The sequence below is a fragment of the Ostrinia furnacalis genome, unplaced genomic scaffold, assembly GCF_004193835.3.
Source record: "Ostrinia furnacalis isolate ACB-3 unplaced genomic scaffold, ASM419383v2 OfSCF1649, whole genome shotgun sequence".
NCBI classification, from domain to species: Eukaryota; Metazoa; Arthropoda; class Insecta; order Lepidoptera; family Crambidae; genus Ostrinia; species Ostrinia furnacalis.
Window position 1 is genome coordinate 157206 of NW_021131888.1, and position 14797 is coordinate 172002.

A 14797-nucleotide genomic window follows, 5' to 3' on the forward strand; every position below is an offset into this window, starting at 1 on the left:
TTTCACTAGTTTATTTGATTACTAATTTATTTAGGTAGACATGGTTGACAGTGACATTCTGATGACGTATTTCATCATGGTAATGTAAACTCCTTTTTACAAGGGCCTGAGTTCAAATCCCAGTTGGGACAAAGTTTTGAATTTGAATTTGAAGTTATAAAAATACTTAGACAATGCTGGTTAATTTATCATTACTGTTCGTGAACGCACAAGAGTGTAGGCAAATGAAACAGTGCAATGCAAATGTAACGTTATCGAGAGATATCAATAATTTGTCACATATTTATTGAGAAAAAAAAACTCAGGAAGCCATTCATCAATCATAAAATCATTGTTTCAGTGTTATTATTTGACTAGATTAAATTTAATTTATTTGATAATAGAGCCTTTAACAGTTTTAACACGTTGGACGCCACGCAGCTCGCCGGTGAGCCTTGAGCAATAAAATTATTATGTATTGTGTCTCGACAGTCAACGACTTAACTTAGAATTTGGTGCATTGTGTCGAAGCTTTGAGAATTCTGCGTCGATTTTACTTATTTATTTATTTATTTAATCACCCATAAGGTTACATTGTAGCGTTCACAATCTTAAGCCATTAGGCTATAAAAGAAAAAAAGGAAACACGTCAAATCAGTCACGTATCGCCACGCCCTTTTTCAAACCCCGCCCCTTTATGTCTAAACCACACCTCTTTCCTGCAAGACTGTTTATTAGGCCACGCCCGTTTATTAGGCCACGCCCCTCCGGCAAACGCCCCGCCTGCCCCGTCCCGCCCCCCGCACGTTGCTGCCACTCACCTGCTCTCTCTTCCTCTCCTTATCCTCCTTCTCTTTCTTGCGCAGCTCGGCGATGTACTCGTTGAAGTAGGTCGTCCGGTCGCGCGGCTTCTCGATGGCTTTGAAGCGGTCGTCGCGCCCGTGTTTCGATGAGAACTCGCTGAATGACGACCTGGGAGCGAAAAGTTTAAATTAACGCCCGTATTCACAAACATTACTATGAGGTCTCACAGTGCGCGTGGACGCAGGGTGACACACGAACATTGGTTCGTGTAACTGTAACTGTGATTGCACAGACCTAAATTCAACGCCGTGCGTTTGATTTGCTGCTTCACATAAGCAAGCATCGTTTGTGAATACTGCCCTTACTTGAGACCGAATAAGGTCGGCAATACACGGACCGCTTGAAGCAGTCAGGGTCGACAGCTTCAAGCTGTGACTGCACAGTGATTCAAGCTGTGACTGCACAGTGAACTGCAGTTCTATGGACGCACATACACGAACCGCTCGAGCAGTTGCAACTGATTTTCCACAACAACCGTAGCTGGGTTGCCACTTTCCACGGCCTTCACTAAATCGTCGGTCCGTCGAGTTAAGTCGAGTAGGAGACCTACCTACAGCGGTCCGAGATCGTCGCAACGGCCATCAGTTCTATCTAAGAGTCATGTGCCCCGCCCTCTCCTACTTGAGTTTAGCAATTCTGCAGGCTAAGTCAGTTTTGGTTTTCCTGTGGATCTCATTTCATCACGCAGGGAATTTCCGAGCATAGCACGCTCTATCGCTCTAAAGGTGACAATATTATTATAGCCCGACCAGGAACATAAAAACCCTCGCCATGTTGCGGGAAACTAATGGTACTAATTTCTTTTAATGGCAACAGTAACTGAAAACTTCATTGATATGTCACCTTGCATGTCAGTCTATTGCTGTCAAAGTGTAAACAAACTTTATTTTAAATGTGCGCAATTGATTTTGTGTATTAAATTGCTAAAATCTTTTTATAGTCGTGAAAGAAAAGTGGTTCACAATGTGTTAAAGTATTTGTCGAAGAGAAATACTAAGGTTTCGGCAATATTTTCATTGAATAATGTTTCCGACAAAGGTTGTCAAATTGACTGACATGTTTATCGTATAGTACAGTTCACTATGAAAATTAGCTGTGGTTTGTTTCAACTACCTATTTTAAAGTTTTTTGTCACTTTGTAAGTGTTGAATTTTATGGAATTGGGAAAGAAGTACCGAGTTTGAAGCGTTCATGAGCAGACATTGCAGTTGAATATTCAAGTTCAGAATTTGATTATTGATGAATAATAAAATAAATCCTACTAGTTCGATTGATGGTTTCATTTAATTTATTTAAACCAGGTTACCTATAGTATAATCTTTTTCGTTAACTTATGAAAATATCAAATTAGCCCGTAATCCTGAATCCTGATACATAAAGTTAGCCTATTAATTTAACACAGGTACGACTGTACTCAGTGTTGCACTATCAAATGCAATTGACGCGCCTCTATGCCAGGGTTTTTATGTTCCTGGTCAGGCTATATATGCTACAGTCCCACATCGCCCATTTGGTAGCGGCCTGCATCCAGCACCTTCCTGCTACCTTTGTGAGGTCGTCGGTCCACCTTGTGGGTGACCACGATGCGTTTTCCGGTACGTGGCCTCCACTCCCGAACCATGCTGCTCCATCAGCCGTCAGTTCTGTCTACCAACCGTGCGAAATCATTAGAAGCCTATGTTCAGCAGTGGACGTCCTGTGACTGAAATGGTGATGACAGAGTCCTATAAAGGGTAAAGTCGTCGGATTGATGGTGTACTTACTTGGCTTGCAACTTGGCTTCATCCATGAGCGCTCGGAAGGCGAGCTTCTTCTGCTGCAGCCGGTTCTTTGGTGGAAACCGGGCCTTAGTTTAGAAGAAAAAGTAATAAAAAGTATAAAAACTCCTTGTTGGTTTCCAACAGCTATAAGAGCTGTGGGACGGGTGTATGCCTACTTGGCCGCGGGTACTCACTTGGCCTGCAGCTTGGCTTCATCCATGAGCGCTCGGAAGACGAGCTTCTTCTGCTGCAGCCGGTTCTTTGGTGGCCTTAGGGGGTATGCCCTACAGTGGAGGCTATAAGGGCTGTGTGTGTGGTGTATGCCTACTTGGCCGCGGGTACTCACTTGGCCGCGGGTACTTACTTGGCCTGCAGCTTAGCTTCGTCCATAAGCGCTCGGAAAGCTAACTTCTTCTGCTGCAGCCGGTTCTTTGGTGGCCTTAGGGGCTATACCCTACAGTGGAGGCTATAAGAGCTGTGGGACGGGTTTATGCCTACTTGGCCACGGGTACTCACTTGGCCGCGGGTACTTACTTGGCCTGCAGCTTAGCTTCGTCCATGAGCGCTCGGAAAGCTAACTTCTTCTGCTGCAGCCGGTTCTTTGGTGGCCTTAGGGGCTATACCCTACAGTGGAGGCTATAAGAGCTGTGGGACGGGTTTATGCCTACTTGGCCACGGGTACTCACTTGGCCGCGGGTACTTACTTGGCCTGCAGCTTAGCTTCGTCCATAAGCGCTCGGAAAGCTAACTTCTTCTGCTGCAGCCGGTTCTTCATCTCCTTGCGCTCCTCCTCGGCTCGATCGCGCACGTATTGGTCGAACACCTAGTGGAATAATAAATAAGCTTCAATATTTTGGAAGAAAGGACAGAAGACACCTCGTAATGCAAGGTTCTGAGGCAACTTCAATCATTGCAATGACTATCGTTTCTGTTTTTTTTTATTTGACAAAATATTTACAATGATAAAGTAGGTCAGCAGAAGCTAGTGACAGAACCTTACACTACCTACAGTCAGCCGCTATCCTGGTGAATGCAAATACCAACCATACGTTAGCCTACTGGCTAATGCGAGTGACAGGACCTTACTCAACAGTGGCGCCATGGTGGTAAGTGCAAATGCGGTATTTCTACCACTAAAGCGCTTACCAGTTTATGTCACTGTCTTAGCCACAAGCGAGTGACAGAACCTTACATAGTCCATACCCATAGGTCAGCCAAGATATCGGTATAATTTGGGGACACAATTTCCTTTTCAAAGTAGTTGGGTTTTTTTAAATTCATAACGAGGAAGCTCTTGGCCTGTATCTCACCTGATGGTAAGTGACGATCAGGCCGAAGGTGGAAGCGAGCTTCACCCGGAATCCTCAACCACGGAGGAACTGGCTAACATACCTATAACTGCCGGAACACAACAATGCTGTTATCATTGTTGTTATGGCGACAGACTTAGGTAAGATGGTGGTAGCTAGCCAGGCGGACTTAGAACAAGCCCTACCACCAACCAAACCGAACAGAAAAATCTGACCCCACTGGGAATCGAACCCGGGACCTCTGCGTCTGAAGCAGGTGGTCTTCTTACCACTAGACCACAGAGGCGGTTATTATGATATTTAAAAACAATGACTGCAATCTCTAAATAATGCTCGGCAGTTTTAAAGATTTGTCATACTAAAGCCTGGTCCGTGAGCACGTAAAATTTTGTCCAATGACCCCAAGCTACCCATCCTTATCGCTCGCGCGTAATTGTTGCTGTCGCACTCGCACACTCACTGCGGGGCCCGTCGCACAGTCGCCACTACTGGCTTGGTAGTGTAGAAGGGAAAAAATATTCCCCACGACACTACTGGTAGTGTGGTTTGGTAGTGCGGTGGGTCAGAAGGGGAATGCAGTAATAATGTAATTACTTTGACCTGACCGCAGACGGTATCCAGTGGGCTATTTTCCATGAAAATCAATGAACCACTCACCTGCCGCCGTTCCTTCGCGTCGAGCATGAGATAGCGCGGGTCGAAGACAATCTTATGCAGCTCTTTCTCCCAGGCGCTGAAAGCGGACACGTCCTGAGGACAAATATAAATATTACTAACTCAAGTACTATCAAATCAATACAACAAAAATCAGTTGTTACCGCAGTCTCGTGCGACTACTTAGGCTGGTTTTAGAATCACGCTGACCGTCAGCGCTGACAGCTGAAATGTATGAAGCGTCGGCGCCGAGCGATCAGCGTCACTCAAGAACGTTCCCTTTAATTACATACATTTTGATTTGTCAGCGCCGACGATCAGCGAGCGGTCAGCGCGATTCTAAAACCAGCCATAGGGTTGTACGAGCTAACTCTTGTGTATGTATGGAATTCTTTTCTAGATTTCTGTGGTGTACATTTCACCGTTTTCGTACAGTCCCACTTCAATCGCCAAATCAGGGTTTGGAGGGATGGGACACTAATCTCACCTTATCGTGCAGCATCTTTGTATCTTATAAGCGTGATACGTCATCAATCGTCATGTGTGTGCGTAAATCCTTAAGTGACTGTGGTGGGAGTGTGTTCTGAAGGGATGTACACACACAGTGAACAAGTAACAACAACCAAATCTTTTTGATCCTTCGAGCCGGATAGTATTTAGTGGAGGGATCAGTGAAATTTTACCTTCTCTTAGAGGATGTAGTCTTGGCTGTAAATCTTTTTGGTCCTTCGAGCCGGATTGTTTTCAGTGGAGGCATAGTATATTGATATTACCTTCTCGTGCAGCATCTGCAAGAAGGAAGGCGCACAAGCGCCGCCTCTCTTGGCTGTAAATATTTTTGGTCCTTCGAGCCGGATAATTCCACCACACAGTCTCCCTATTAGCCAATAATGTATTTAGTGAAGAGATAGGGCCTTGTAATTTCGCTTTTTTTGGCTGTAAATATTTTTGGTCCTTCGAGCCGGATAGTAAACAGTGGAGGGATGGGGGATACCTTCTCGTGCAGCATCTGCAGGAAGGCGCGCAGGCGCTGCTCGTGCGGCACGACGGCGCGCTCGCGGGCTGCTCGCATCTCCGCTTCCATGGCCGCGTCCTTGCCCACGTCGATGGTGCCCTTCTTGCCTGCGGAACGAGGGTAGATGTTAATTATGGCGTCTTATGTAGCGTGTTAAACATTCATATAAAGCCCGGTCGTGCGTAAGTGCGTGTAAGCGTTAAATATAGCTCTGTGATTGGTTCGCGTGTCAGCCTGTGCGTCCACGCGCACTGTGAGACCTCATAGTAATGTTAGTGAATACGGGCGTCCATTTTATCACTACGTCGCTGACCTGACACCCCTCTTTTCTCCCATCCACTCGTTTCTTTTGTGATCTTGTAAAGTCTGGTCTCTTTGGGTGACCTTGAGCCTTCTTATGAGGCCCATAGTAAGCGACCACGTCTCAGAGCTATATACCATCACTGGCAACACACACTGGTCAAATACTTTTGACTTGAGACACTGCGGTATTTCGTGCGGCGTACTGCGGTGAAGGTCGCGGGACGTACCTGGATGCAAGCGGCGCAGGACCGGTCTTTGTGGAAATCCTTGGGGGAGGCCTTTGTCCAGCAGTGGACGTCTTTCGGCTGAAACGAACGAACGAAGTCTGGTCTGTGAGCACGTAGAATCCCGTCCAATGACCCCAAGCTACCCATCTTTATCGCTCGCGCGTAATTGTATTGCTGTCGCGACTGTGCGACGCGCGCCCGCAGTGAGTGTGTGAGCGCGACAGCAACATAATTACGTGCGAGCGATAAGGATGGGTAGCTTGGGGGTCATTGGACGGGATTCTACGTGCTCCCGGACCAGACTTTACAAGATCACAAAAGAAACGAGTGGATCGGAGAAAAGAAGGGTGTCAGCGACGTAGTGAAAAAATGGACGCCTGTATTCAATAACATTACTATGAGGTCTCACAGTGCGCGTGGACGCACCGGGTGACACACGAACCAATCACAGAGCTTTATTCAACGCTGTGAGTCGATTTGCGGCTTCACTTAAGCAAGCATCGTTTATAGCCGTGAGAGCCATAAATGGAGGTGGCAGGACACATTGCACGGATGAACCACGATCGCTGGGCCAGAAAGACCTTGGAGTGGAGACCCCGCAATAACCCTGCGGCAGAGGAAGACCGCCTAAAAGATGGACAGATGACATTCGGCTGGTATAAACTGGATGCAAGTGGACAGGGACAGAAGTAGGTGGAAAGTTGATGAGGAAGGAAGTTCGAAAACGAACCCCAAAGGCTGCTATAAATAGATGGAGATAGATATGGCTTTGACTGGACTTAACTAAGATGCTATGTAGAGATGAGACGTATTTACTAGAACAACGAAGCAAACGCACACAAACGTAGTCAAACCATATTCATGTAAATAAGAAAAAATATGTAAATATTTTTATGAAATTGATATCTTTTAAATACGCCAACTTGTAAGTTGAAAGCCTGTTGAAGTATGAAGGGAGGAATTATTATTCAATTTCAAATTGCATTATTCATACTACGGTTGTATCTTTTCAAATAAAATTGTATTTTAAAGTCCATTACGTGGATTAGTCCGCACTAGTCGCGTCAAGTATGCTAAATTACTACGTACTAGGTGGAACAGGTATTTGGATCAAGTATTAATAAATACTAGGAATAGGTGCACCTAGTATCAAATTTACCTAGTATAACCCATCTCTAATGCTAAGTCCCATAGATGGGGCAGAGGGCATCCACAACAGTCCTCCATCGCGTTCGGTCTTGAGCTTCGCGTTTGATCTCGCTGCAAGTCTTTCCGATCTTCTTCGCCTCGTCTGCTACAGTGCGCCGCCAAGTTTGTTTGCTCGTATATGGCATGTTAAACATAGCTCGCCACTCGTGGTGACGTCACTCGACGGAACAACACTCACCGTCGTCCGTCTTGTTCTTCTTGGGCGGGGAAGCGGTGTCGTCGCTGTCCGTGTCAGGCGGCCGCTTCAGCTCGCCATTGGCCGCCTTCGTGGTGGATGTCACTTGGGCCTCCTTCTTCTGAATGGGAAAAAAGTACATTTTTATTTTTAGAATAAAAAAAAAAACATTTTATTACACATTAGCTTTCCGCCCGCAGCTTCGCCCGCGTGGAATTTTGTCTGTCACAGAAAAACTTTATCGCGCGCGTCCCTGTTTCAAAAACCGGGACAAAAACTATCCAAATTTCATCAAAATCGGTTAGTGGTTTAGGCGTGAAAGAGAGATAGACAGAGTTACTTTCGCATTTATAATATTAGTAAGATTAACCCCTTTACTAATAAAAAGTTACACGCTTCTTGAACACTGTTTTAAAATGACATTTCCATATTGAACGTCACTTTATAACACTGTTCAACGAGCGTGTAACTTTTATTAGTAAGGGTGTTAGTTGCCAAAAGAGTTCACAAATATTTCTTACATGGATAGATTTAGTTAGAGTAAACAGAAAATGCGAGTACATGTAAGTAAAGACTCCTTAACAATATGCAAAACATTTTGTACATCAATGTAAATCTTTGCAATCAAATTACAAACAATGTGTCCCTACACATATAAAAAGATACAAATGAATCGTAAAGGACGATTTTCATTGACCGTCGCGAGTCGGCAACCACGTCCGTTCGGCTAAAATGCGGTGGAATGCACGCGTATCCACTGGCATCAACCAAGTATAGTGTCGTGTGACGCGCGCCGGTCAATGAGAATCGTGCCTTAATCCTTCAAGCTCCGCGAATCTAGACACAATAGATAATCAATTGTTATAACATTAATTAATGCCGTCTGGGACTCAATCGGTTAAGGGAGCGCGCGCATGGTTGTGACAAAAAAGTTTCTGTCACTGTCACGGCGATACGTGCGCGCACCCCCATACATTTCCATGGACTTGGTATGACGCCCGTATTCACAAACGATGCTTGCTTAAGTGATGCGGCAAATCGAACGCACAGCGTTGAATAGAGCTCTGTGATTGGTTCGTGTCGTGGCGTGGGCGCACAGTGAGACCTCATAGTAATGTTTGTGAATACGGGCGTGAGTGACAAAACAGTCACGGCGACAAAATTCATCCGTGCAAGCGCTCCCCTATTTCACATAAACAAAAAATCTTCAGGGGCGTAGTGTGAGTTTTCGTCAAACGTATTCGACATCGACTGCTTAAAAACGTGACATTAAATGTATGACCGATTATACAGCGCCCTTAGCGGAAACATTCAAGAACTAAAATCTTCATATATTTTTTGAACACGCTCGCTAGTGACGACGTTTGATATAAGCTCACACTACGTACTACGTATTCGCTCGATGATGACGTCTTCACATTACTTCACCGATGTCCGGCAGATGGCGGTAACCGTAGATTCTGGCTGAACAGGAGAAGAAGTAGTGGTAGAGGTCATAAAGACCTCTACTACTCCCTCAACCCCTATAGAGCTCGTCCCGAAGAGGTCCTAGGGGCACTCACTGCGCCTTGCACACTCACTGCGGGCGCCCGTCGCACAGTCGCGACAGCAATATAATTACGCGCGAGCGATAAGGATGGGTAATGGGTAGCTTGGGGTCATTGGACAAAATTCTACGTGCTCACAGACCAGGCTTTAGACCACAGAATAATAATAAGTACTCCGTACAAAAGTTTTACTTCGAGAAGGTATTTAACAAAATGTATGCTCAATGTCATTAAGAATATGGTGTAATTTAACTTGTCTCAAGAGTCAAGCACCATTTTGTTGACAAACGTCAGTGATCGGCACTGCGCCGAAGCTATAGATGACCCACGCTGAACTGTCCCACCAAACTCAATGACAAGGGGGCGCTACTATCGTTCAACTATATGGTTTCAGCACGGGCAGCTTGTCTGTAGCCATCGTCAAATAGTTTATTACACCTAAAATAGTCAAAAAGTTCGCAACACGTCTTTGTTACAATCGGAACTACACTCAACATCAAATAAATCCCTCAAAAGACAAAAGACCCTCCTGCGACGCGAACTTTAAAGATTTTCTTCTAACACAATCATGGTACCCTAATAATATTGGTGTTATTTGAAAGCCCAATAAATATTATTAAAGAAAAATTCATTTCATTTCTTAATAAATGATTAACATATACCATAAATGTGACTTGAAAAAAGACCTCACTTTGGGCTCACCTCTGGGATCAATTAGACCAATTTTCATGGTTATAAAACCAAATAATGATCTCACGTGTCCTCTTTAACAGATGTATAGCGATTAATCCCAACTTAACAGTTTTATAGCCATAAAAGTTGGCTCAAGCGTAATTCCCTTTTTTTTTTTAAGAAGTGACTCTGGATTCTTCTACACATTTTTGGGGTAAAATCGTTTCCTTTAATGAAATGAAGTTTAGAAGGTAGGTGCATTCAGAAAAATGATATTGCTCACATTGCAGGACAGTGCTATTTGAACCAACACAAATTTATAAGTACACTACCTCTCAACGAAATGTGTAATGATTTTGTTTAATAAATCTGTGGTAAACGGTGTTGGTGACAAATGGACACTTAATATTGTAATGTATACTTATTTGTATAATTTCTCGTTTGTCACAATAAAATAAAATAAATAAATAGAACTAGGCTTTTAAATGGTGCCAATATTAGTGGGAAGTGGGGATGCATACGTTTGAAAGTGCTTGTCGCGGGAGGGTCGATTTTTGTGATGACCAGTGTAGTTTGTTACACCTAAAGCAGCCAAAAAGTTCGCAACACGTCTTTGTTACAATAGGGATGTTTCCTGGGTAAAAAAGCAAGAGTTTTAATTAGTCCGTCAGTTAGCTTAACAAAAACTACTCGACACGTATTTTTCACTTTTTAAAACTAATGAAAATGTAAAGAGTTATACCGTGTCAAAGTTGTGACGTCAGTGAGTGCGTAAAAGTGCAGCACTTTGTGACGTCGCGCGGAACTTCAACACACTATAACTTTGTAATTACCTATTTGTTTGATTGACAATTAAAAATACAGGGTGTCCCAGAGTGGGTGAATCAAACTGCTAGGGGAGGTAGCTCTACTAATGTACTATCCCTAAAAAATGTGAAAATAAAACAATTTTTTTTAAAGTGAAAATAAATCCGCTTTGCCTAAGTATCTGGCTATAATTGCTGCGTTTGGAGTTTATTTGTACTTTTTTCTTACTAATATCAATTGTACATGATCGCTTCGTTTATCTGTAAACAAAATTTTGAAAATAATGACTAGATTTCGAGTTTAGAGCACTTTATTTAAAAAAAATCCGAACTCAAATTTTTTTAAATATTTTTTAGGGATAGTACATTAGTAGAGCTACCTCCCCTAGCAGTTTGATTCACCCATTCTGGGACACCCTGTATACGTGTCCAATATTTTTTTACATGAAAATTGACGGACTAAAAAAATTTTTTTAGGAAACTACCTTTCTGTCCCCTTCACCCCATCGGGAATCGTACCTGCGTCTGCAGCGCGGCTGGCGGGTGTGCCAGCGCCTTATCAACGTCGGCTCTTCCCAACAGCTGCTGCGGCCGCTCCCAGACGGACGAATGCGCGGTCGGGTTGTAGAAGAACACTCGTCCATCGCCAGTCCATACCACGCACCTGATGACAAGTGTGGCGTTAGCGATATTTAAGGGATGGAAGTGTGTTGACAAATTTTCGCGGTACGAATTGATTCGTTGACAGTGATTTTTGTTATGGCCCTAATTGCTATACAGGGTGTTTTGTTTTATACTTAATCAAAGAAATATGGTTGAGTCTACTACTCAAACGTATGAACGAAAAATACTGGTCAAATTGAATATTTTTGATTTGATTGGAAACACTACTTCGAATAGTTATATCATGACTGATTGCTAATAATTTTTATGGATATTTTTGTAATATTTCTTCTTGTATTGAAAAGAAATGAAAAGTTGTTCGATTAGAACAGTAGAATCCACGGTTTTGTTTGAACAAGTATAAAAATAACACACTGTATAAATAGCGTTGACATTTAATAAACAGAAAAATGTTTGGCGAACGAATTACAGCTGTTTCGACAAGGATCTTTTTCTAAGTTTTGACATACTTTTACAAAAATACCAACGAGCCACATAATGAAAGTCAGTAGATAGATATGTCTACACAATGAGCATTAAGAATTAGTTAGACGAATCTTCTTACACACATGCTTTCATAACCCCTGGGCCACACACATCGCGATAACCCGAAGATTTGCGCTGTCGCGATGTTTGTAGCCAAATATCTGCATAATCGCGACGTGTGTGACCCAAGGGTAAGTTCTAGAAATAAATAATAAGTTACCATGGGTCAAATGTCAATCTACAAATTAAGCGTTTTAGACATATAGAAGACAGTTTCATTTCAAAACATGACCAATACAAAAATCACTGTTAATAAAAGAATACAGTAGAAGTAGACATTGTAATTGGGTAAATCGACACCATTAACCAATAAGTTTCACACCAACGCGTGCTGTAGGGCTAAGATGCGCACCGTGATATACTTTATCGGCGTCAAAATGTATAGGCAAAATCGATAAAATGGCGTGATAACCGCTTATCGCGGCGCGCATCCTAGGCCTACAGGTCGCCATCGCCGGCGCGATCACGGCGCGATCAAAGGCCAATGACAGGTCGCGTGAACTGTCATAGGTCGCGCGACCTGTCTTTCATCGCGCCGGCGATGGCGATCTGCACGCGTTGGTGTGGTCGAAGCATAACTTCCAGCCAAGATAAAACTCCTTTAACATTATATTTTAATTTATTTGCTGTAAAATCAGATTTTTAGTAGCTTCGAAATCAATAGCTATCGTATTTGCAATCACCAGGATGGCGCCACTGTAAAGTAAGGTCCTGTCACTCGGTAGTTGTCAAAACAGTGGCGCCAATTGGTGACCGCTGAAGCGAAAGGACTATCGCATTTGAAATCACCAGGATAGCGTCACTGTAAAGTCCTGTGACCACTGACCTCTATAGACACTGAACAGGCTGTCTCATACAAATGACAGCTAATTTTGATTTGAAGCGCCACTACGATTGTCCCGAGAACTAATTTTGACGTACGTTGTATGGAGTAACCATAGGAGTAAGCGAGAAAGAACATTACTAATGGACTACTATCTGCCTACAGTATGGCCTACAGCGCCATGGCGAAACTCAAATAGGCAGAAAAATATTATGACAGCAGCGAGTCGTGTGTATGGAGGTCAGTACCTGTGACTCAGCAGTGGTCAGTGATGCCAACGTTAAGAATAAAAACGATAGCCCTCCTTGAGTTGGCTAGCTAGTGAAGCTTTTACCTTTGGTATAAAAAAACATGGGAGGATTAACTTTTGACAGCTGATACATTAGTGGTGTCGACTACCCAATCGATGAAAATTCGTATGCGAAAATTTGTATCGAACGCTTCAGAAATATCCATTCTCACTGCGGAGCGAACATAAAATTAGCGTCAAGCACACATGTGCCGAACGTTATCGGCTTACGGTGCAATTTTCAACGACGATCACTTTGCATTTTATTCGTAGACAAACACAAATGTACCAAACAACTGATGACGGGTCTGAGACAGAATGTGCACTTCGCACAATGCGCACTTGGCAAAATGTGCACTTTTCCATACTAATATTTCAGCTTTTAGTACAAAAAAGTGCACATTTTGCAAAGTGCGCATTTTACAAAGTGCACATTTCACAAAGTGCGCAATTTGCAAAGTGCACATTCTGCGTCAAATCCTTGATGACAAACAATACAGTAAACAATTACAAACTGTTAATATTACAAAACATAAACAAACAAAAAGTGCAACAAACCACAACATTAAATGATGCTAATGAAGATATCATTTTCATTCCACATCCATTCTCATGCTACCCTCTCTCTCTCAAATCTCCCTTTCTCTCTTACACATCTACATATTTGGGCCACACATTTAACTACACCATCACGAAATAACAAAAAATATATCATTCCATCCTCTTTCGGTTCCACCAATTAGACAGAGACACATCATGCCACATCTTTGACAGATATCCCCGTCTCTTTCACTAACATTAAAAAAACTTCTACATCATCTGCTGACAAAATATTATCGTTTTTAAGGCCCGTTTTTCACCAAACGGATTCAGAGGAGACGAGACGTGTTTTAACTTATCCAGGGTTTAATGACCCTGCATGAATTTCTACTAAGGTATAGATCGTTTCATCCACGAAGACGCGCCCCACCACTCGCTAAATCATCCATGAGTGCAAACGCACACTACAATAATGACGCTCGCATTGCTCGGATCGAACTCCCCAAACATTGGTGGGGCGCGTCTTCGTGGATAAAAAGGTTGAAAACCAATAAAAATATTTTTCTCTTAAGCCTGCCTAATTAATCAATTTCCGTTATTTACCCGTCTCGTCTCCGCTCAGATTCAGTGGAAACAAATGAGTAGAGCGGAGATTTACGGCGGAGTGGGAACGCGTAGATCTCCGCTCCGCTTTAGTGAAAATATCCCATCCGCGGCATGCTAGTCTCCGCACATCTCATCTCACCTCCAACTTGATGAAAAACGGCCCTACATTTTGTAAGTTGTAAGCTGTAGTTTAAGATAAACGAAGGCACTAGCAATATCTGGACTATTTTTTGACAAATTTTACTACAGTTTTTATGACACAAGTATTATAAGTTTACTACTAAAGGTAGCAAATTACCATAGGCTTCCAACTTACATTATTTTGAGTTTTTTTTTACTTCAAAACTCGTCTATTTTTTTACAAGCTTTTGTTGAGTTATTCCGTTTTGTCACCCTTTTCCGAAAATCCACCCCAAGTCAGGGAGTTGATGGAATTCATTTTCTCTCAATCGTCCTTTTCTCAATGACATATTTATGGTGTCCACAGATCTTTGAAGAGACTGTCACACCTTCAGTATTATGTAAACAGGGTGTCCACTGCAAATGTTCGAAAAAATTCCCTGACTTTTCCCTGACTTTCCCTGACAATTTTTTCAAAATTCCCTGACCAACTATGTATACAGCNCCCTGACTTTCCAGAATGTGGACACCCTGGTAAACAATAACTGGTCTTAGTTTTGACGCATTTGACAAAAAATACCAAATACCTATGTCATAATGGAGGACATACTATTTTTGAAAATACTGGAAAATTTTTAGGTACCTTCACTATTAAACTATGTATCAACTTGGGCGGATTTTTTGATTTG

The 14797-nt window shown here is 42.9% G+C and overlaps 1 protein-coding gene across 1 annotated transcript in view; it reads right to left on the bottom strand.

Moving 5' to 3' along the window:
• LOC114353306 (transcription elongation regulator 1-like) overlaps positions 1-14797 on the bottom strand; it is a 74396-nt gene that overhangs the window by 2326 nt on the left and 57273 nt on the right. Inside the window, exons 21-26 of the mRNA XM_028305244.1 lie at positions 11041-11185; positions 7500-7617; positions 5562-5689; positions 4571-4663; positions 3308-3426; positions 801-951 (exon numbers count right to left, since the gene is read on the bottom strand). Of these exons, the coding sequence (XP_028161045.1) occupies positions 801-951; positions 3308-3426; positions 4571-4663; positions 5562-5689; positions 7500-7617; positions 11041-11185 (754 nt within the window). The remainder of the gene's footprint in view (positions 1-800; positions 952-3307; positions 3427-4570; positions 4664-5561; positions 5690-7499; positions 7618-11040; positions 11186-14797) is intronic.